At 45.9% G+C, this 22,835-nt stretch overlaps 1 protein-coding gene and 1 non-coding gene across 3 annotated transcripts in view; both read left to right on the top strand.

The window, feature by feature from the left end:
* Positions 1 to 10,866, top strand: part of LOC135920245 (protein eva-1 homolog C-like) — a 671,604-nt gene extending 660,738 nt beyond the window's left edge. For both annotated transcript variants that reach the window (XM_065454419.2, XM_065454418.2), the window contains 3 exons: positions 3,617 to 3,775; positions 6,476 to 6,646; positions 8,945 to 10,866. In XM_065454419.2, coding sequence (XP_065310491.2) covers positions 3,617 to 3,775; positions 6,476 to 6,646; positions 8,945 to 9,279 — 665 coding nt within the window. In that variant the 3' untranslated portion in view covers positions 9,280 to 10,866. The remainder of the gene's footprint in view (positions 1 to 3,616; positions 3,776 to 6,475; positions 6,647 to 8,944) is intronic.
* TRNAT-CGU (transfer RNA threonine (anticodon UGU)) lies at positions 7,217 to 7,289 on the top strand. The gene has a single exon. It is a non-coding gene; the product is annotated as a tRNA-Thr (tRNA).
* Positions 10,867 to 22,835: the final 11,969 nt, after the last annotated feature.

The raw sequence follows: 22,835 nt of genomic DNA, 5'->3' as shown, positions 1-22,835 counted from the left end.
GTATCCCACGTAATAATGTAGAAGACGCTTTTAAACAGTAGGTTAATACTACCGGGCTCCACAACTCCCCAAACACTATGCGGCACCTTGCTCAGTCCTTCCTGAGAGAGAGAGAGGGAGAGAGGGAGGAGGAGGGGAGGTTAACGACACTTTGTCCAGATTGCAACGCTGCACGTGGGTATGGTATGGTATGGTAAAACTTTAATAAAGTCCTGCAGATCGTGAGTCTTCACGAAGCGGGCCGCTCCCACGTGGGAACCGGAAGGCCGAGCCTCTCGGCCGCATCGTGGGCCTGCTGGACAGGCCAGAGTTGGTCAGCCAGAAGAGGGCTGCGGAGAACCGCCTCCCATCTATCCGAGCTGTTAGCGATGATAGAGCGTGACCGAGCACACCGCCAGAGCATATGGTCTAACGTGGCTATATGTCCACAATCGTGGCAGGTAGCGTTGGTGTAAGTATCCGGATAGATTTTATTTAAGAGTGACGGATTCGGATAGGTATTCGTTTGTAGTAGACGGAGCGTTAATGCTTGAGCTCTATTGAGGCGCGGATGAGGAACAAAGTAGGTTCTACGGCTAAGATAGTAGTGCTTAGTAATCTCGTTGTAGGTGGAGGTAAACTTTAGGTGGAGGGCGTGTCCCTGTTCTCTGGGGAGTCGGCTTCCGATTGGTCGAGGGTAGCGCGGTGGGCAAGTTCACGCACAGCCCCGTGAGCCGACTCGTTGAGGTTGGGAGGAGCACCTTTTATCTGACCCTGATGTCCCGGAAACCAATAAATGAAGTGAGACAGATAAATCCTTGCGTTACCTCGTGAATTTTGCGCGTGGTCATGTGATTTGCTTTAGTGTGCGATGATCCAAACCGGGGCTGCACTGTCGTATGTGCTCTGTATCTCATTATTCCCTTCTTTCCACATTTCACTCCCCAGATTCCCTGCGTAGTGTTGCAAACTGGATTTTCCGTTGTGGTTAACCTCTCCGATTTTCTCATTTCACCTCTCTCTGAACGGCTAGCGGTGAACCCCTTCGAAACTATTTCGAAGCTAGTTTTTTCTATTTCGTAATTTCGAAGCTAGGTTTTTCAGAATATAGGGTCGTTCTGAGGCTTTAAACACATTTTCTTTTGCGGTTACCAGATCAAAGATCGATAGCTTAAAAGCGGCGAGCTCTGATCTGTAGGCGGTCATTTTGAATTCCTTTGTGGCCAGTTCTACGGAATCGCATAAATTTGACTAATTTGTTCACGCTTGAATTTTTTACGGCACACTCTGTACTCTATATTGCGAAAAGTCGTGGCATTCCCTAAATCCAAAGAAAAAAAAAAGAAAGCGAAAAGAAACGGAAAAAAGAGGACCGGGTCTGTCAACGCTGAATGTTGTGGCGCGATTTGGCAGAAATAAATCAAATCACATTCGTGGCGTACCTCCTTCGATGGGCCTAACAGAGTAAAAAAAATAGCCTCGTAAAAAAAAAGAAAAGAAAAAAAACAACCAGCTGCGTACCGTCACTATATTACGTTGTTTTCCGAGGGAGTTGAGACTGTAGAAGCAATAACCGAACTTTAGCCGAACGTTACGCTGCACCGAAAGCTACTCTAAAGGTATGTGTGAACAGGAGCGCTTGGATTTAAAGTGGACGGAATCATAAGCCTGCCAGCAGTCGAGATAGGCAAGATACATTTAGAGTATTGGTAGAAAAGAACGTTCGCCGACGATTACGATACTCCCTAATGCGAAATTTGAGCGCAGTTGTATACGTGTTTTCATTTCACTATATGTTGGCTGGCGCGGACAATCTGTCTCGTGCGGCACGTTTCAAACGGAGCCAAGTGGGGTGCGACTGCCTCGCTAATCTGTAGATCGCCAGAGGTAACGCGTGGGTGACGCGTGGGTGCGATTCACAGCAGCCGCCGCAGACACAGCTCCTAGACGACCCGCGCTACTCTGACGCCATCTCGTAGCCATTGTCGCCGCGCTACGCTTTTCTTCTCACGCTTTCGCCGTACCCGCCTCCTCTGCTTTCCGCCTCATGTTTCAGCTGTACCCTCATCTTCCTTGCGTCTTTCAGCCCCCGCTGCTCCCCACGTTCGCTCTTTCATCTTTCGCTGTGCTCGTTCGCTCGGTTACGCCGACGCCGACACTCGCCGCAGGAACGGGCGCCTAAGAGATACGCTCTACAAGACAAGAAATTGATGTCACCGGATTAGTTACAGGCATAGGTAGCGGTACAAGGGGGATAGATAAGTGTTGAGCTGGTGAAAAAATTAAGGATATGTATACAAAAATGCCAGAATGAAAAGGATCTATAACGTACCTGAATAATTCAAGCAGACTTCGTGACTATTTTCACCGCCCCTTTGCGAAGGGTACGCTAAAATACATAGGGTCTCTTATGTTATTCCTAAGACAACTTGAAGGCGAAAGCCGAGGTGCTGATGCATTAAAAACGGACACATGACGTACACATCCCCTTAATTCACTTAGTATACTTCGCTTAGTCATGCCCCTTAATTCGCCTAGTGTACTCACTTAGCCATTCGCCTTAATTCCAAAGATCGAGGGTTAGACTCCCACCAAAGGTCGTGCGTTCGAGTACCTTATTTACCTCAATCTTAAATACACGTGTCATGATTAACTTAGCCTTAATCGCCGCCGAAAGTCTAGAGTTCGACGCTCACCAAACGCTTAGTATTCGATTCCGACCAATGGTCACAAGTTCTACTCCTAATAAAGGTCACGGGTTCGAGTGACCTAATTATCTCAATCCTAATTAACTTCACCTTCATAAACATCAAAGGTCATGGGGCTTCGACTCCCACAAATGTTCGTGATTCGACTCGCACCAAAAGCAGAGCGGTCGTAGCCTTAACACCAAAGGTCGTGGATTCGACTCCCACAAATGGTTGAAGGTTCATAGCCTTTTGTACCTTTCGTGCCGCCGACGCGTTTTCGCTCAAGGTCTACTGACAGATAAGACCTTTAAGACATTCGCCTTAATAAATCATCATCATCTACACAAGCTATATATGGTGTAAATGTTTGGGCACGATTCACTTGCAACGAATGCCAGACCCGACCACAAGTGACACAATAATGCTGCATCACAGCGGGAAGGGCCTTCGTCGCTGCAGCTTCAGGGAAGGGCTGGGAGTTTGCGAGCGACAATTGGACCTATTCATTCCACACTGGGATGTGTGACACTCCTTCTTTCAACAATTGTGCGAGTGCGTGCATTCTGTCGAACATCTCGTCTGCATCTATCCCCACTGTGGTGACCAGCGCCTCGAACGCTTCACTTGCTCTCAAGATATTCTCGCAATGACAACATAACTTGAATCGTGGCCCCATGCGCTACAATTCCGAAATGCCTTGCCACGCCTGCATTATTGCTGTAACCGAAGTCGACAGACATCAGTGAGCGACTGCAGTTTCGATCTGCCCCTCCGCGTGGAGCGACACCTTCGCTGTTTTCTCTCCTTTCTATCTTTCCATTATTTAACCTCCTCCTCCGTGAGCAGAGTCGCTAACTGGACGTGCGTCTGGTTGACCTCTTTGCATTCGCTTCTCCTTTCTCTGCTCAACATACAGTGCAAACTTTCTTTTTGCGTTCTTTATGCAGTGCCAAAAGAGATACTGAAGGACTTGGATATCGGTGGCAGTGACTCGGCCAAGGACAAACTGGACGAAGACGAGGAAGGATACGTGGAGGAGGCGCGCTATCAGCCCTCCACTTTCAGTCCTGCCGGAGGCCTGTACGCATCGGCAAAGCCTTTGCCAGGTATGCGAGTTGTGCGCTCGTTCTGTTTCACTTGGTGCGTGCTGGAACGGTTCAGTGCGCTGTCCGGTATAATATATTACCCGTGAATGCCGTATTTTGGTGCATAAAGAATTGGGAAGAAAACGCGTTGTCTTGCATCTGGGACGTTTCAGAATAGCTTATTTGTGAATTGTGAAACTATGTTTAAGACTGCCTTGAAAGTGTTATCCCCGAAAAAGGTTAGGTACAGAAATATTTTAACTAAATACGTTGGGTGTCCAGCCAGCAGATGACTGCAGCACCGCGTAGCCAGGATTGCATTAGAATGGTTCCTAGAGGCGCACTTGCGGCAGTGCTTGAGGAATCGGGACTCTCCCCCCCAAATTTTAAAGTAATTATTGCACCGTTCAATTTGCTAAAAGCACTGTATCTGCGGATGTTATGAATGCCCAAAAGTCGAGAAATCCCTTCCCATTCATTGCTCCTCTGTATGTGTGCAGACGAATAGCTTTACTATGGTATGGCGAGATATTCTTCTTATACGAGGTGCGAAGTGTTTGTTCGTACCGTTACGTGTGCATAAGCGGTACAGTGCATGACTTGTGTAAATAAATATACGGGAGCGTTGGGATTTTGGTGTAACTCACCTAAATTTCTTGTTGCAGTCATCGCGAGCGATGTGGTTTTAGTGTGTTACTCTCGAGAAACACTACTTTCAGCTTCCACGGTAACAGTTGTATATCTTATAGGATTCGCAGAATTTGCATGTTATCGTTTGTAGCATTTGCGGGGCCCTTACGAATAATTATTATGTCAGATAAGACGAGTAGCAGGGCCCTCCACAGGCGCTAGCCTCCCCTTAATAATAGTTGATAAGAAGGCTTCGGGGTCTCCGCTTATTGAGCATTCGCTAGCTTTAATTTTGCACTTTCTATATGTTTCTGGAATTACTGAAAGAAATTACTTAATATGAGCTCCCGGACGTTTTTTTATATTTATTATTACTAGAGAAATAAACAAGTGATCATTGCATAATTTCTGATATCTGGCTCGAATAATATATTTTCGAAGATATAACTTTTTTTTTCTGGCACACTGCTCGCAATAATAGATTAAAATTTTCGTTGAGGCACTCTGTTGGGTATAATTCATACTTTATTGCCAGAAAGCAAACAGTGGAGCGTACCTGTTACTTTTCTTTTCTTTAGCAGCACTTCCAGTTCACCTCCTGAGGCGATCGGGGACGAAATTCAATATAAATCAAAAATAATAATAATAATAATAAAATAGTAGAACACAAAGTACATGGGTTACATTACATATATGATATCAGAGCATAACTTTAGTTACAAGTTGAGTTACTGAAGTGTCTGGAATAATTATAATTAATTAGAAATCACTGATTACCGCACACCAAAGCGCATAATCTAAAGACCCGCCACGTAAGCCCGACTTTGGTAAAATTCCTGGAAACCCGGAAGTAGAAAGCGGACGTAATGACGTCACACACATGAAGATGGCACGATATGTAACGAGCTAATTAATGGGAAACAGTTGCCTGGCATAGACTGAACATCTGCCTATCAGAGGGGGTGCTATGTCACTCCCTCTCTCTCTTTTCACCCAGCGCGGACCTGCTCTCTCGCTCGCTCGCTGGCAACAGCTTTGCGCGCGCTCGTTACATGCTCTGACGTCTGCACTGAAGAGGTCGCCTAAGGTGCGCTTCGTGCGCCGCCCGCTAGGGGGCTACGTGCCGGCAGGTGGCGCGCGCTGCGCTTCCTCCTCGCCCTTCCTCGCTCCTCGCCCGCATATCGGTTCAGGGGAAAGGCGAGGACACCAACGCCGAGCTGCCACTGTTACCAAGAGACACCTAAGTCAAAGATTAGGGTCGCCGCTCATTTTTATTCTGGCACTTGCCAGAACACATATGCGCCAAAATGAACAAAGCACATCAAGTAAATGCATGTAGCCCTGTTTGGTGCAGGTACTGCAGTAGTGAATTAGCTCGCTTGATGTCCGTTATCCGACGGGTAAAGTCATCTTGCACATTCGGCTTTAGGTTTGCCTCCCTGGGCATCTTGGGCCTAATATCCTTAGTATCGGGGCACAGCCACAAAAGATGGCGAATGTAGTCCTTACATGTTTCTCCTAGCCAGCTGCTTTGCAATGAGAACTTACCCATCCTCTAGAGCGATGTCACCGCATCGAACATCGATGTCTTGTATGTAGACCGGGAAAATATATATTAGAATGCATAGTTGTGAACAGCTGTAGCTGTGAGCTTGCAGTGTAGAGGCAGTCGGCTAAGTAAATTGTGCTAGCTTGAATGAAAGCTGTAGTTATTCTGGGTTTGGCCTTTGGAGAGGCCGATAATACACCTCGAGTAACTATACCTTCCGCTGTAACTCAGTGACTATGGCGCTGAGTACGGGTATAATGAGGACACTGTGTTCGAATCCCTGCCGCGGCTGCTACATTCCGATGGGGGCAGTGGGCAAAAATTTTCGTGCATTGTGTATTGGATGCACATTAAAAACCTCAGGTGTCTAAAACAGATCCAGATATCTCTACTACGGCGTCCCTCATAAACGAATGTGCAGTTTGGGACCAGAAACCCTACAAATGTTTTAAAGACTCCAGGCAACTGTTTGATAGCTTTCAGATATGTTTGAGGCGTTGTTTACCGAACTGTACACATTCTTTCTCCCACTGACTTTTCAGCTGTGCCGATGGACCGAAACCTGATACCAGTGCCAACCAACAAGAAGAACGACGTGCAGAGTGACAGGACCGCCGAGGACGAAAAACACGTCAACTGCACTTTAGGAGCCAACGGTCATCGGGCTGTCGGCTTCGTCACCGAATGGGTCGCTGCCTACAAGTTTATACGAGGTATGCGTGCAAATCTGTCCTTTTCTTTTTTCATTCAGTGTCTGCGAGCTACTTAGAGCTAAGTTAGCTCACGCTGCGCAGCTAACTTTATTTCTTTCTTTCTTTCTCTTTTGCCATTAGATCCCATACCTCTTGCTTTGAATATATAGAACAATCACTGCAATAATGAATTCGTAGTAATAATTAGACATTGACAGCACTTAGGAATGCATTTGAATACTCTTCAATGTTTGCACGCTGCAAACATTCACCTCTACCGGCTGATACAGACACGGAAGGGCCTTTGCTGCCATCTAGGTCCACGGCAATCCCAGCGGGCCCTAGTGGTCGTCTGCGCCATGAAACCTAGAATTCTAGGGCCAGTGAAACTGGTGACACTACGGGCAAGCAAAGAGATGGACACAATGAGAAGGAGAGCGCACAGAAAATTCTGAAGCACCTGGTAGAGTCAATGCGCGTGATTCGCTACTCTACGAGGCTCTAACTGTGAGTGATGGCGCTGGCTAACACTCCCAAGGCTAGTTCTAGTAGTAAAACATAAATACCCCAAAAAGTAGATAGGGAAATCGCGCCGCGGTAGCTCAATTGGTTAGAGCATCGCACGCGTAATGCGAAGACGTGGGCTCGTTCCCCACCTGCGGCAAGTTTTCTCATCCACTTTCATTGCCATTAATTTATAATTTATTTAATTCAATTAGTAAGTACAAGTAATTTACCCTAGGTTTTCCTTGGTGTCTTTGTTCGTTGGCTTCTCATGATATGATTAATAAAAATCGGGCCCCTCGGTTACCCCCTTTCTTCTCGTTCTTCTGTGTGTTAGTTTTTCCGGCTAAAAAACTTGCAAAGCTTTTTCGCTTATGATTTCAGACCTATACCACAACAATTTGGGTTAAAGTGTAATCGATCTGTTCGTGATATAGCGTGTACTGTAAATATCACGACTAAGGCTCAAGTCAGACGGCGCACTTTTGATCGCGATCGAGCTTGATAGGGATCGAAGTTCAGGACCACGATTAGTTCCCTCCCGCTGCGTGCAAAAATGCCAATTGTGGTCGAAATATTCCAACTCCATCGGTCTCGGCCTCGATCGAAATGGCCCGCGTGACTGGTATACAACTCATTCTCTTTGCATAACTTAGTTGCTGTCACACGCGCACAGGTGTTTCGACCTTTGGGCTCGAGACTCGCTCCGTATATTTGGCAACGTAGACAGCCTCTGCGCACTCCAAACATTTGCGCTGTATGCCGCCTGCTCGATTTGCTCAACACGGATGTTAACGGTGAGGACGGTCTCAGGTCTTCGAATGCGACTGTCGATATCGGATCATGATCAGATCCAGGATCTCTGAAAAAAAATCGGCAGTTTCGCGAAGCAATGCAGCGATAGCAGTGTTTAACGTTACACTGGAACTCATCGGATTGTGCTCTAAACATGCGCGCTTGCAACATGTTGGCGTGACGCAGCAACTACTGCAAATAAATTAGTGTTGGGCACAAGGAGCAGTGCTCCGGCACTTTCCAGGCGCCTCACAACGCCGGTGTTATGACAGGCGGTGGCGCTTCGCATCTCGATGGTGAACAAGATGTGCTAGGCGGGAAGCCATCGGTGTTAGCGCCCAGTGAAATCTGAGATAACCTTAGCTCTGCATTTACTGTTCGTTCCACTGAGACCAGTGCGTACGCTCAGTAGCTCGGAAGGAACACTAGTGTGCTTATAGTTGTGCCTATAGTGTGCTTATGCGAGCAGCGGAAGGCAGCACGTGGTTCCGCTTCCAGCACCGAGCCGATCAAGATCAGAGGAGCGTTGACGGTGCGTCGACGCACTTTGCTTCGTCGTTTTTGCAGCCGAACATACTTCTACCCGTTGATAGGAGCACAGCATGACGACGGCGCCACCAACGGCAATGATGCGAACGCGCCTCGAGCGTCCACATAACTGCTGTGGTATTCTCACACGTTCTCTCGCTACCAGGGACATCTTTCTCAAAGCCCTCGCAATTTTATAACTCGTCCATGGATTAGAATAAATGTCGCAACATTTTAAAGAGGTACTCCATGACACAATGCAACCATCGCACACCTGTATGCGCAGGTTATGTGTACGGAGAGGTACAGCCAATCGTAATCGATTCATTTGACTATATACGAAATGCTGCACAATTGAGGTCTAACAAATGGCTGCTCTAGCAGTGATGTAAAAGTAATGTACGTGATGCCTGTTTGCAGACGGCTTACAGACAATTTGAGCGTACGTTTAATTACTCAATCTTGTTTGTTCACTTCTCCCTTTACTCTCAGCGAACAAGGAGAAATTCATTCTCTACGTGACGCTGAGCGTGGGCTGCGGCGTGGTCGCATTCCTCGTGGTGCTGTCGGCTCGACTGTACGTGCAGCGACGCCGGGACAGACAGCGGGCGAAGGCCAAGTGCTCGGAACCGCTGTCGTGCTCCTTCGACGATTCCGACGGTGGCGGCGGCGGAGACCAGTTCGACGTCACCGGCACCGCGGGCCGTCAAGCCCACACCATCGAGGTGGTGCGGTACGCCAACCGGTCCGGCATGCGTCGCCAGGACAGCGACACGCATCCGCGGGCTCCCATGTCGCGGTCCATGAACAACTACTACTACAGCTAGTGGTAATCGGCCGGGGAGGTGACACGTTTCGCGCTGCCCCGTTTTTCTTTTATCCTTTCCTCGTCTGGTCACCCCCTCGAGCCGACGACGTGCGCACAACAGTCAGGATCACGTAGACGCCAAAGATTAACCATACGGGCTGGAACGAGACTGAACAGATTTCGCGTCTGTGCGTGGGCACCCAGCCCGAGATTGTGTCTTTTCGAGTCCGCAGTGGTTGGGCCTGCTGCCCGGGTACCGTTTCTGCGGGAACCCAGCGAATCGTCAGCGTCTCGCTGAGTACAACGGCGAAAGAGGAACCGCAAAGTGAGGCCTTGCAACACGGAACAAATGACGAGTGATGTGCGGATGTCATAACTGTCCGCGGCTGTTTGTTGTCTCGGCGCGCCATCGCCTACTCTAGAGGGCACTGTGGTCAATGGTATTTGTACAGGAACGACAACGCAACAGTGCCCATTGGTGCCACCTGTGAGGAATTGAAGAACTGCATCAGTATGTGGAGTTCACACGAGTGTTTAACGACTGGCAGGTTTTTTTTTTTTTTCACTGGCCGTATAGTCTTGACGGAGTGCACAGAAAATATGTGAAGGTCTTGTGTGTTTGTAAGAACTTTGATTGGGTCTGCTGACGGGCAGTGACCGGCTGTTACCGGCATTGCCAACTCACAGGGCCGAAGGAGGCTTGGAGTGGGTCTTTGCGTTAGTGGTGCTCTTGGAAAGCTAAAGGCATAGGGTGAAGATCCTCTTATCGCCAGGTTGAGTTTTAATTATTTTGTGCAAAGGCCACACCAGACTGTTGTGAAAGTGAGAGACGCGATATGATTTCTCGGCATTTTCTTTCACAACTTCACCCTTTATCCTTCTGTCACTATTCTGTTCCTAGAAACGTCACAGTTTTGTGTGCCGTAAGACTTTTGCTTTCAGGAGTGTGCAATCTCTTGTTTTTTGTTAGTTTTGACAACAAACGTATTTCAATATGAATGATATTTGTGTCAGCATGTTTGTTTCTTTCACGGCAAAATGCCGCCAGTTTTTCAGGGGAATGTTGACTCGAGACTGCCGGTCCCGTTTGTATTATTCAAATAGTCAAAAGGAACAGGAAGAGCGGGAATTCTCTATTGTGCTGTTGCAAGCATATGATCCCAAATATACATATGAATTTTTTTTCACAATCATTTACATTAACTTGTTAAGTATTAATATGCGTTGCACTAAAATTCGCTGTTTGTTTTGATTGTTAGATTCGTAAAAACCGATTGTCTTCTTTTGCACTGTAGAAAGACACGCCTTGTTTTACTCTATAATTTCAAGAAGGACGGCGTATATTTGAACAGTACCTAATGTAGGGGCTTCATGCTAATGTCTCTCGATTAACCCTGACACTGTTTGTCTCATTCTGTGGTTATTGGTGTGTCTGATATTGCTTGTGTAGAGAATTCCACGTTATTGAACTACGGCCTTGTTTTTGGACAAGTACATCAAATGCGTACTTCAACTAGGGCCTGCCAGCCACCTGTCGTTTAACACCATCTTGTCATTTGCTATGTGCTGAGGTATTGGCGGCGAGGAGTTACGGAGTCGCCATCTATCGGAAGCGCCTCGCTGGCGTAGTATGAGGGATCACGTGGCGCGCTCCTCATAGGTTTTGCTGTCAGCGCTCACTGAAAACGCCACGCGTGAGCTCTCCCAGACATTTCTGTAAGTACTTTCGAAACGAGAGAAGTTTCTTACTGTCTAAATAATAATCTTGGGCAAACTGAAAGCACACAATTGTTTACAGACGCTATCTCTTTTACCGAATACGTACAGTGAACGCCACTGCGCGCGGTCACCGCCGCGATGGAGTCTCCCGAGCCGGCTTCTTGCGTGAAAGGTAGGTAAACGCTGAGAGCAAACCATGTGAAATATGTTCTTATAGTGTTTGTATAACTAAATGGAGTGTAATAGAACGAAGCCTCAAGGCAGCGATCGCGCAGATTCGCAGCGACCGACTGCGCGTCTGCATTGTTTCGCTTTCTCCGCGCGCGTTTTCGCACCGTGCCATGAGCTTTAGGCCGCAGAATATGAGCATTTGACAGTATGCAAGCAACAATTGTTGCGTGGGCGCAATCACAGCTGTTCAAAAATAATTTTATTGGAGAGACTTCGACGCCTACGGGGACTGTGATGTGCCGTCGCGACGATTCAATCTTTTTTTTTTGTTCTAAATTCTTTGACTTTTCAATACTATTTCTCGAGTTGCGTCGCACTGTATGTTTATTGGTGTTAGCGTGCAATTCCCCGCTACTCCTTTTTTGTAATCCAGTGCATTAATTCATAACACAAACATGACCATATGCCAAGCTTTATTTAAATGTGCTTCTTCCGCTGCCTTTCCACTCCACTGAACTTGCCAGTATCTATAGCATCGACAAGTTCATAGACCAAACCGTCACGACATTAGTCGGGCAGCGGACTCGGGCGAGCGTCTCAGTGCGCGTTCTCAGAACATCGCAGACAGGGCGCCGTAGCAGAAATCTTCCTCGCGTCTGTGCTTGCTGCATACCCGAGTTGCAGCCGATGACTGTTTGCCGGTTTTATGTTTCACGAGCCAAGCTTCACGCAGCTTCTTGTCCTACGGCTACGCGTGAATAAGGCTGACATCGGCCTCCGTTACATGCGTCCGGCCCTGCGGCACCGAGCAGTAGCCTACCATGTTGCGCGCCTTCAAAGGCGGCCACTAGCTGTTGTAGTGCTTTCAAGCGTTGTAAAGGAGACACTCGAAGCGGGAAAATTTCGCCACTAAATGAGGACCGCAGCGTACGAGGGAATTTAAAGACGTTTTCAGCTAGCTTCGGCGCGCCCGAAGCAGCCGACGCGGCCGCTATGTCCACGTGATCCCTCCTAGCACGTCACGCCGACGGTGGCGCCAGCTTTTCCAGTGGTGGAGCTCGAGGCCAATACCTATGTGTCTTGCATACCAGTAGGTTTCTTTGTGTGCGTTGTTAGCGTTTCCACATATCTTATTTACACGCATTCTGTTCGCATTATCACCTTGTTATGGACCCACTAGACAGATAAGAAAGCAAACGGGTAAATGCGCACAATTTAACTGAAAACACCCCACCACTCACAAAGAAAGAGCACGTGGTTCAAGGCATATTTCGCAAGTTGGGCGTAGGCACAGGCAGAGAACGTATGTGTCCTTATGCTTACCCCTACCTCAGCACGTCTGGCAGCCGCACATAATCCCAACTTCATAAGTTTGTGTGCAACGTTACTGCACTTGTCCCATTTGTGTACCTTTAGGAATAGATCGTTTTTGAAACCTGCTTTACAGTGAAGCGGTACAGAAGCTCTGTGTAGCAGGTTTTACTGCTTAACCACGGGGCACGGGGCACCCTGAGGGATCACCTTTCCGGCAGAGTACAAAGGGATTGGTACCAAAGGTCTGAGGTTGTAGCAGGCTTGATGGCTTGCTTTCACATGTCGGCGCTTCTGTTTAGTGCGAGCCGAACGATGAAGAAGCAGTCTGTAGCTTTGTAGGAATATTTATTCAGGCCAATGCCTGGCGAATCGCCTGAAAGAAATGTCCGAGTTGAGCATCGTTTGTTTTAGTGAGTGTTCTCTTATACGTGAGACTGATGACACGTGTTTCCCAGGAGGTTTGTGTTGCCGAGTCAGCCTTCTAAAGTTGGCTCAAATACGCGAGATAAACTTCTCAGTCTAAAGTGCAGGAGCGTTTGTGATGTGCAGTTAGGAGATTTTAACTTGATAGTTTGGTGATTACTTCAGATAGCATAGCCTCCGAGACACTTTTGTCCAGATTGTGGGCGTCTGACAGAAACAAAAATATTTTTTCGTTAAGAACTTGCTTGAAAATAGTGTTTCACACAAGTAAGGTATTGGACTTCAGGGAACCGTGTATTTCTACCCAAACATAAATTAAAAACGGGTTTGTAAAGCCACAGTTGTGTGTTTTGACGCATGTGATTTAAGCTATCCTTCAGGAGCGAGAAACTGCAAGTTTCACCTGTGTCTGGAGTCATCGTTCCGTTTTTATGGCTGACTATAGCCTTTAAGGAACTCGTTCAATGAAAAAGAGGCCATGAGCCTCTATTGCAGGGCCAACGGTTCGTATTAATGATTTAGCTTGCAAAAGTTGAGATTTCATTCGATGACTGATGTATTATGAGTAATCTCTTCAGATGGGATATGGTGGTATGGTGGTATAATTTCTTCCTATATATATGTTGGCACAAGACTGCTGTGTCCACAACCCTGTTTATGCGATTTCATTACAGATATGCGCTGCACAATGGCGACTTGCAAGATTCATACCAGTACTGCGCTGTGTCTTTTATCTGTACAGAGTGCACTTATGTCTATAACATGTACAATATGTGTTGTAAGTATTCCTGTGCAGTGACGATGAATAGCTTGTGCACATGGGCATTTTTTATAGAAATATTTCCTGCTGCACATCAAGATATTTAATTTCAATGACAATGGTTTTGTGCAATCTCTGTTTGGTATAGGTGACCGTTTGCTCTTCGATGTGTGTACTGTGTCAGTGCTGCAAATGTTGTCTATTTTTCGTGATGCGTATACATATTTATTTTAAAAAAATGACATATGTAGGGGTCTTCATGGCGTAAAAGAAATACAAACAAGTTCCAAAATAAACAAGTGATGTTTAATAAGTTAGACGGCACTGTATATGAGCTGCAAGTTGCGCATTCATGGAAGCATATTATAATACTTGGATGAAATGTCCTCTGTTTCTGTTGCAATTGTCCACTTATTTAGAAACGGGAGGTTGAATAATGGCTGTACCTTCCAAGCCGTCAATTTAATTACGAGTTACTTGTTTTTTGGAAATGCGAAGGGCCACTTTAAAGCTGCAAATCAAATCTCCATGGGATCTAGAATTTGGTTGTCCGTAAATATTGCAAAATTTTAGTCTTCCATATTGCGTGGGACCCTATCGCAACCCCCCCCCCCCCCCCCCCCTCCGAAAAAAATGAGCTTTGTGGGATGTTGTGAACAGGACGCTGTATTTTAGGTTTGTCGAGTTATGTATGAGTATCTGGACAGGTTGTTCCTGTTTTCATTGTGCTTTATATATCTTTTTAAAAGTTGAGGTGTGTTCTACTGCATCACGCATCTACATTCTACGGAGTACATCTACGGCGTACATTAACCTGCTACGGTGTCATAACACATGTACTAATCCATTTTAACCCAGAGGGTACCGCTATGAAACGCAGGACTGCTTTTTCCATGCAAGGAGATGCTATTGAGATAGAGAAGTTACAAATACAACTTAACTCAATTTAATAAGGGCAATGCGCCGAAATAAATATGGAGAACTTCCGTATTTGAATTATTTCTACAATATTAGTTGTCTCTAACTTTTCTTTCACGATCGTTATTTCAGGCGGTGAGAATGCAGAATTTCCTCAATAGAACCTTTCCAATTACTATTTTGTTACCGGGGCGCACTCTGTAGATTGCCCCCGTATTGCATCACAGTGCACACATTATAGCACAATTGAAGTTCTATATTGTATTTCATAACAACTCTAAACAATTTCTCTATTCAGTGACTAAGGTATCTTAAGTTGTCATCACAGTTTGTGACACATTCGTGTTTGTTCTCCTGGATTGGATTGTCGTACATTAACTTTACAATGGGGCCTGTGCATGATGCGATCATCTTTTGTGACCACATATGCCGGAAACACGTCGCAGTTGAAATTTTATTTCTGAGCTTTAAGCATCTGATTCATTTTAAGACAACTTATAACTAATCCAAACCGAGAAAGTAATGTTACCCCACCCAATTTATCGGATTGTGTTGAAACCTGGTGTCAAATAACGTTTATTTTTTTTTAGCACCTTCAGTCATGGGATCGCTACCGACAGTTAAAATCGGCTGTTGGACGCAGCAGATAATAAGGAACTAAAGGAACTGAAAAAAAATACATCGTACGAAATGGCACCACTGAGCTAGCTCATTGTCCACGTGTTTTCTTTTTTTTATAAGAACGATTAGGTATTGTTATGAGTCAGTTTGAGTTTTACTGTAGTTGTACTTCAGGGCATCGTGTTGAGGATTCCAGCAGCGTTGTGGTAGGTTTCTTTCTTCAGAAGCATTAAACCTATTGTGCCAAACAATGAGCGCACTGAAATGCCTATACTATTATTTGCAGTCCAATGAAGCTGACTTTAGAACGGGTATTTCCCTTGTTCATTGCTTTGTAAAGTGCGGTGTGGAAAAAAAGGAACTTGCTTTTTGTACTGCACTGGAAAACGAAAAAATACGATACATTTTTAAGTCGCCGTTTGGAAGCCACGCTTCCAGTGCTTTGTAGGTTCTAGACGATAGAGTTAACTGTTTGTATAAAAAGTGTCCAAAAAGAAAGCGGCTGTTGAAAGAAGAATTGTACACTCGCTATTTACAGCCGCGAATGAGCCTGTATTGATATTTTTTGCGTTCTTGTACAGTATTTATTGTGTGCAATCTCTGAATTTAGCACATGATCGAGCGAGGCTTATGTGTGTTCGTTCTTGAGAAGTATAATTGTGCTGTGCCTGGCTATACTGCAGCCACACGAACATTATGATTACTTGGAAACGGAGTTTGGAGTGCTCTCTTCCGAGGCCTTGCAGGGTGTTTTTTTCTTTTTTTGTCGCGCTATTAGTACATTATTTGAAAGAGCGATGTTATTAAGCACCACTCCAGTTGGTGAGTTATTCCTGAGTGCACTGGTTGTACGGTGCTGACGATTTACTATGGCCTTACTTCATAAACGTGAACTTTTCAGGGTTCTAAACATGCACGCAGTTGTTCAAAAAGGGAAATGACTTCAGTTTCTGACGCAACTTCGTTTTCGTTTCTAAAATTCTCGGCCGCTGTAGGGTATAACAACATTAGCAATTTGCGCGCGTTAATAAAACGTGTAAATATGTGACGGTTTTCACGGTATGTAAATAAAGATCAAAATTCAATATAACGAAATTATAATTGTTTATAACCCGGCAATAGTTTTCGGTTTTTGTACTATTATTGCCGTGATTTTGTCCCCTCCCCCTTTCCTCTTTATTTTTTCTTTACCTTCGAGTGAGGGCAGTTCTTCAAAATTAAAGGGAGCCCTTGTGGGCAAGACTTGGCGTTCAGTCGGTACTACGTGTTACCTATCGCAGAAACGACTTGTTTATTCATTTAGTGTTCTTGCATTACATCTTAGGGAAACAAAGCTTGAAGAAGAGGAATACGCAAGATCCCGATCAAAAGAGATGTTAGATTAGCCAGCACTGTACATATTCCCAACTTGACAAGAAGCAAGCTTACGCCGGCTGGCTTGATACTACGTATGTTCCCAAATTGACCATAAAATTTCTTGCATTTTATTTTTACGTGAGAAAACCAAGGACGAGTATAGCTGGCTGAAATTTGCATATCGGAGTTTATTCAGACCTTATGATTTATCTTCCTCCCAGAGTGCTATGGCAAGTATTTTCTTGCATAATTCGGAGAGGAACTGCACGCGAACTCGACGTTACTTCGGCGGAGCCGAAAGCAATAAGGTAACATTGCTTACAAATCAGATGCACCCCTGTATGCACGTAGCTTCAGCACAAATTAAAACGCGAACGAATAAAACAGATGAGAATGCATTTAAACGGAGATTTCTTCAGACTACGTTCTGCCGTAGCGGTGCATCTGGTTGATAAACCTGCTGGAGTTCGTCGGCTATGTGTCAAAGTCTGGCTTACTCGCATGTTAGAAACTCTCTTGTAAATTCTTACGTAAGTTGATTTTTGCGAGTTTGCATTTCAATTTGCGCTGGTGGTACGTCGTGTTACGCATTTTTTGTGCGCCAAGACCGTAATTTGTTGAAAGGCCCGAAAGCTGCGTTTATTTAAAACAAAAGATGCATGTTAGATAGGAGACCGTGTGGTTTTGTAATGTTTTGTGTGCATCAGCTAGTCCTCTGTGCATGCGTGCCAAGAGTGTCATACAGCTTGTGGGGGCCTGTATTTGCCGTACTTGCTCAATGTCCCACAACTCGGGATGACATATCTTCCAAGCACATGAATGCAAACAAAAATGAAAAAAAAAGGGTGTGGAATGACTATTGAGAGGTCGAGTGAAAGGCGCGCTGAAATTTATGTCGTGTGTAAATAAGCCGTACCTTTGTACCGAGAATCTACCAAAGCTTTACGTGTTTCGGCATGGGTCAGTTTCTTTTATTTTTTGCCTTTGTATCAAGTGGAAAGAAAAAAGAACATGCGTGTCGGGACATTTATACCACGATGTTAATAAAGAACACTCACTATTTTGTTACTGTCATTGTGCTTCTTTCCTCGTACGGCCCCGTAATCGTCCTATCCCAGCAGAGACTGCCGTTTTCTGAAGTGGCTTGCGACGCACACAGAGTGGTCCTGGTCCGCTACAATATATTCTCTTTGGTGGCACCCGATATACATCCACACAACTGACTACTCCCAGCAATGAGATGGAAAGGAGAGCCAGATGGTAAAACTGCATATTGTATAAACGAAGGCGAATAAATGCTACGGGACACGCCCTATGTTGTTGATGATGATGATGATGATGATGATGATGATGATGAAGCCTCAGTTAATGGCACGTGCCGGCGCTTGTCCCGTGGCCTTCTTTGTCTTTTGTGTGTTGCCCGTCTGCGCTGTACAGATATCCAAACTGAGGTCGAGGACATATTTCCAAATCTTGCTAAACTATTATCAAGCATACATTTCATTAGTATCTTCCACGGCCACCTACCCCAGCTAACTGCTGACAATGTAATAGCTACCGCCGCTTCTGTGTGCAACGAGAAGGCAGGAGTGGCGATCTTCTCTGAATCTCTGCAATGGTCTTACTCCCTTCGCCTTCCCGACTTCACACCCATATTGCAGACAGAATTATTAGCGATTATATTAGCATTACGAAAACTCCTCCAAAATGACCCATTAGCTGTTATTGTGACCGACTCGCTATCTGTATGCACAGCACTTACTGCATCTTTAAATTCAAGAATTAAACGAACATTTCGTTGGATGGTACTTCGATCCGTACTTACGGAAAGTATGTTTGCTTTGGGTACCGGGACATCGTGGGTTGCACTTGAACGAAATGGCTGATTCGCTTGCACGAGCATCCCTCAAACGCCCTAACGTATCTGTTTTGCCGACATCAGCTTATGGCACCTCGGCTACGTACAGAAATTTCTCGGTGTCGCGAAACTCCGCAATATAAATGCAACCACCATCTTCTGAATTCCACCATCATGTCATCCCATGGAATAATAATTGGTGTCCATCAAGGCAAGTTTCTTTTACAAGATTCAGATGCCGCCTACCGCCTTTAAATTTTTACCTGAGGAGGTCCGGACTCGCTATGTCTCCTCTATGTTCTTTTTGTAGTGCACCTGAATCAATCAAACATTACTTTCTCTCGTGCCGCCGCTTTCTAAGACAACGAAAACTCTTAGAAAGATCATTTAGCAAACTTGTGCTATCGCTCACCTCACCAACCATTCTTTCTTTTGGGGCGACTTCACTGGGATCCAGCCATAGGGATGCTTTTCTTGCAGTTTAGAATTTTATTAGAGAGACAAAAAGATTACCTTGCTTAATTTTTGAAATCATCAATTATTTCTATGATTTCATTTCTTCATGTTAACTTACTTATTCAAAATTCTTAACAATATTTTAATTGCACTTCTAAATAACAGTTCTTTAGTCCCATGCTCCACTGTTCAAATCTGGTTTTGCTTTAATTCTTACCACACGGAAAACCGCCTGCTTCTTGGACAATCCCCCATGGTGGTTATGCGCCAGTGTTTGGGAAACGAAACAATACAGTATGCAGCAGCACTCTCAGACGCTGTTTGATGCGAAAACACTGCACGAAGGATCAGGGTTGTGTGAATAGTAATTTGTGAGACTGAATCGAATGCGAATCGACTATACTCAGAAGGGAGTCGAATGGAATATCGAGTAATTGTCAAATATTTTTCGAACAATAGCAAGCCCTTTTCAAAATCGGCATATATGAGGTTGTTCGCATCCTAGTGTTCATAATGTTAACAAGTTTCTGTCAATATATTGTGTATGCGTTGTTTATAAAAGCAGCAAATAGAGCATTATAAGCAGCTTGTTCGATTGCGCAGTACTCTTTCAAGTCTGCGAGTTATCGCGTCTTACATGTATGTACAACCAGTAAGGCCTGACTCCTTGAGTGACGTTACCTGCTCCACTACGTAAATTCTGATATTTCTAAGCATATGCTATGCCCGTGGGGTGATCTTTTAGTAGGTTTGCTCCAATTTTCTTTGACTGCGTACATTTTGCGTTTGGCAATATTCGAAAGCTACTCGAAAAATATTTGAATTTACGAAGAGTGACTATGTTCGGTTCGAAGACCGAATCGAATAAGACATTATTCGCTATTCGAAAGTCAAATATTCGCACACCTCTGCAAAGTTACCAAGCGCCAAGGCCGTGCAATGCAATAGCGTAGAGGTTTGCGTCCAGCTCCCAACTGGCCATTGCCGCAGATGCACGAGTTCGAAAAATTTGGAGGATGCTTAAGCTTCGCCTTTAAGAGTGAAACGCGATAGCATTCAAAGCTCCCTGACTGCTTCTTACGCTTCCCGGCAACTGTAGCGTATGTAACAGAAATGTTTACTGGGAAGCGCTGGCCGCGAACGCTTTGCACGTAGGTGGGCTCTGTGGTAGAAACACGGCCTCTCGCGTGGGTCAAGATGCGGCGGAGGCCGGCGCCAGCTGGAGGTATTGCAAGGAACCGGGCGCGCCGCTCCGTGGTCCCCGAGGCACCCACGCGCCGTCGTGCGCAAATGGCGGACGCCGCGGTCGGTCTGTGAATTGTGGAAACGCGCGAAAAGAGGTTTCTTCTAGTTTTCGCGTAAGAGAATCATTTTCTCTCGTATAGTCTAATTACAATGCGAGTGCTATGATTTCTGTAGGTTGTGTGTATGTCGTAGTTTACTATTTTTTCCACGTATTTTAGCTTGAGAAATTCAATTAGTTCAGTAAATTCCTTGCGCTGCATGGATGGCCTGGGTATGGGTGGTTCGAAAATCTGTTTGCCCGATCGACATTCGACGCCGGATGCTCCTCCGTTTTCTGCGGCACGGGCTCCTTAATGGGTCACGAAGCGCAAATGTTAAGTCAAGCTAAAGTGACAGATTAGTGCTCGAGAATTTCTAAAGCGTCAATATTATTGCGAGCACAGTGCTTAATAATAGAGAAATTGAGGTAAATGCAGGACATGATTAGTGACTCCCCCGGCACATTCAAGTACTTGGCCGATGACGAAACTAGTCTTTAGTTAAATTCTGCCTCTTGTATTCAACCACTCGTTGCAAAACATCCTTGTAGTATAAGACGAAATAAAATGCTACTTGTACAGTTCTATATTATTTTTAGAAAAAAAGAACTCATTGAAATAACCCTTAATGACGACTCGGGTGGCCGAAAGGTTTCGTTTTCGCTCGACTCTGCGCCGCCCGCGCTTTCGCGTTTCAGTAGTTCCGTTATCGCGTAGTGCTGCGCTGGTTTTGCTGGCCCGCGAAACTCGCGCAAACTACAAATAGCAGAGAATTCAACTTCCACGTGATGTCGGGGGATACCCGAACGGCATACGCCGTTTGACAAAAAGCAGCTGCAGCGGCGAATCCACCGCTCTTTCTTGGAACGGCACCACCATCTGTCGGGCGCCGTTTTATTTTACTCGCCGATGGCAGCAAAGGGTGGTGACGGCGTATGCAACGTCACCACTTCCCCGGTTGGGTGGCGGGAGATTTTAATTTCTGAAAAGGTATTCGGACCCTTCAGATGCATTTTTCTCGTAAACTAAATCTTTTATTGCGAGGTTTCTGGAATGGTATTTAAACATTCCACGCCGACTTAGTATTTGCCTTTAGTGTCGCTTAAACGCTGTCGCGTTAATACCACGCAGGAGCGTCAGCGGCAGAAGTTTCGTTTTTCTTCGGCCTATGAGAACCGCGAAGCTGACGACGAGGAAGTGGTGTGACGACAATGACGGCCGTCGTCATTGTGGTAACGGGAAAGACGGACGGACAGACACAGCAAACGCAATTTCGATGGTATAATTGGTTACGCTATTGACAAAATAGGGAAAAGAAAGCACACCGTGACCGGAGACGTTCTGACAGAGCCAGTGATTTTATGGCGGCCGGGCAAAGACGCCAGTGGTGTTTTGACGACCAGTAGAAGGGAGACTATGGAGAAGTATGGGAGAGGCCTTTGCCCTGCAGTGGGCGTAACCAGGCTGATGATGATGATGATGATGCAGGGAGGCTACTGAAGTCAAAGAAATACGGAACACCGTTATCGGAACTCTCGACCGGGTCCATTCAGAGACGTACGTGTGCCGATCCGCGTTGGTCGCCAAGTGTATGTACATCCTGCGCAACGAGACTAAAATAATCGCGTGGATATTGTGCTCTTTCGGAGACATGCATAAATAAAGAAGAAGAGGTACTTGTACTGGTTAGTTGAAGCTTGCTCTGAACAAAACGGCGAGTTTGCGTGTCGGCTCCGGCGTGACGACTTCGAGCACGCATGTAATATCTATGACCGTCCCTGGCTTTCACAGGACCAAGAAAGTTTGAACCTCCTTGATTAGATCTCGCACCCCGCCTCCACCCCCTCTTGCGCTCCTCCTCTTTTACAAGGTGCATCGAACAAGGCCGGCGCGTGGCCAGGAAACGACGCCTGCAAAAGAAATAAAGGAAGCATGCTAGCCCAGTGTTCACTAATACATTAGTACGCGCGTGGGGTGAAGAAATGACAGCAGCACATTGTTTCTTATTGCGATATGTAGAGGCGTGTTGGCGCCATTAGCACATACGTCGCTGCCATGCTGTCACGATATTGGCGGCTTACGTGTGGGCCCGTGCATGGAGAACAGACAACAACAGCGTTTATGCGATACGCGCTGACAATCGTACCTGAAAAGTATTACAGCGTTGGGAGCAGCTCGAAAGACAAGTGAAATTCCAATCCTACCGCCGCACCCCTTCCATGCACTCGAGCACACCTCGTCCAATCGGGGAGTAACGGTCACACGCACAAACGCCCCCTCGCAGCGCGTGTTTCGTCACTCACCATGACTCATGATCCAATGTGGAAGGGGCACCACCGCTATAGAAATGGAAGAGAAGGAAGAAAAGAGGGTCGGTACGTACCTCGCCGCTGTACGTCGCGATATACGTCGTGGTGCGTACCTACGCTCTGGTATGGGAGAAGGCCATGCAGGAACACGACATCGGCACGCTACCAGTGGCAGAGGGAGGGAGTCTCTCTGTTGGCAGTGACGTTCGCCCGCTGGCCGGCGTGGTAACAAAGCAACAAATTTCTTCTATCTCCTCCAACATTGAAACAATTGGAAAAAAGAATATTTTGGAAAAATGCTTCCCAGACGGTGTTTCTACAGCCTCCTATGTGTAACCAAAATTTTGCAATGGGGCCTGGTGAGGGGCCTTTCAATGGGCCTCCAGA

The sequence above is a fragment of the Dermacentor albipictus genome, chromosome 5, assembly GCF_038994185.2.
Source record: "Dermacentor albipictus isolate Rhodes 1998 colony chromosome 5, USDA_Dalb.pri_finalv2, whole genome shotgun sequence".
Lineage (NCBI taxonomy): Eukaryota > Metazoa > Arthropoda > Arachnida > Ixodida > Ixodidae > Dermacentor > Dermacentor albipictus.
The sequence above is the reverse complement of the archived record's forward strand: the minus strand, read 5'-3'. Positions and strand labels throughout refer to the sequence as shown.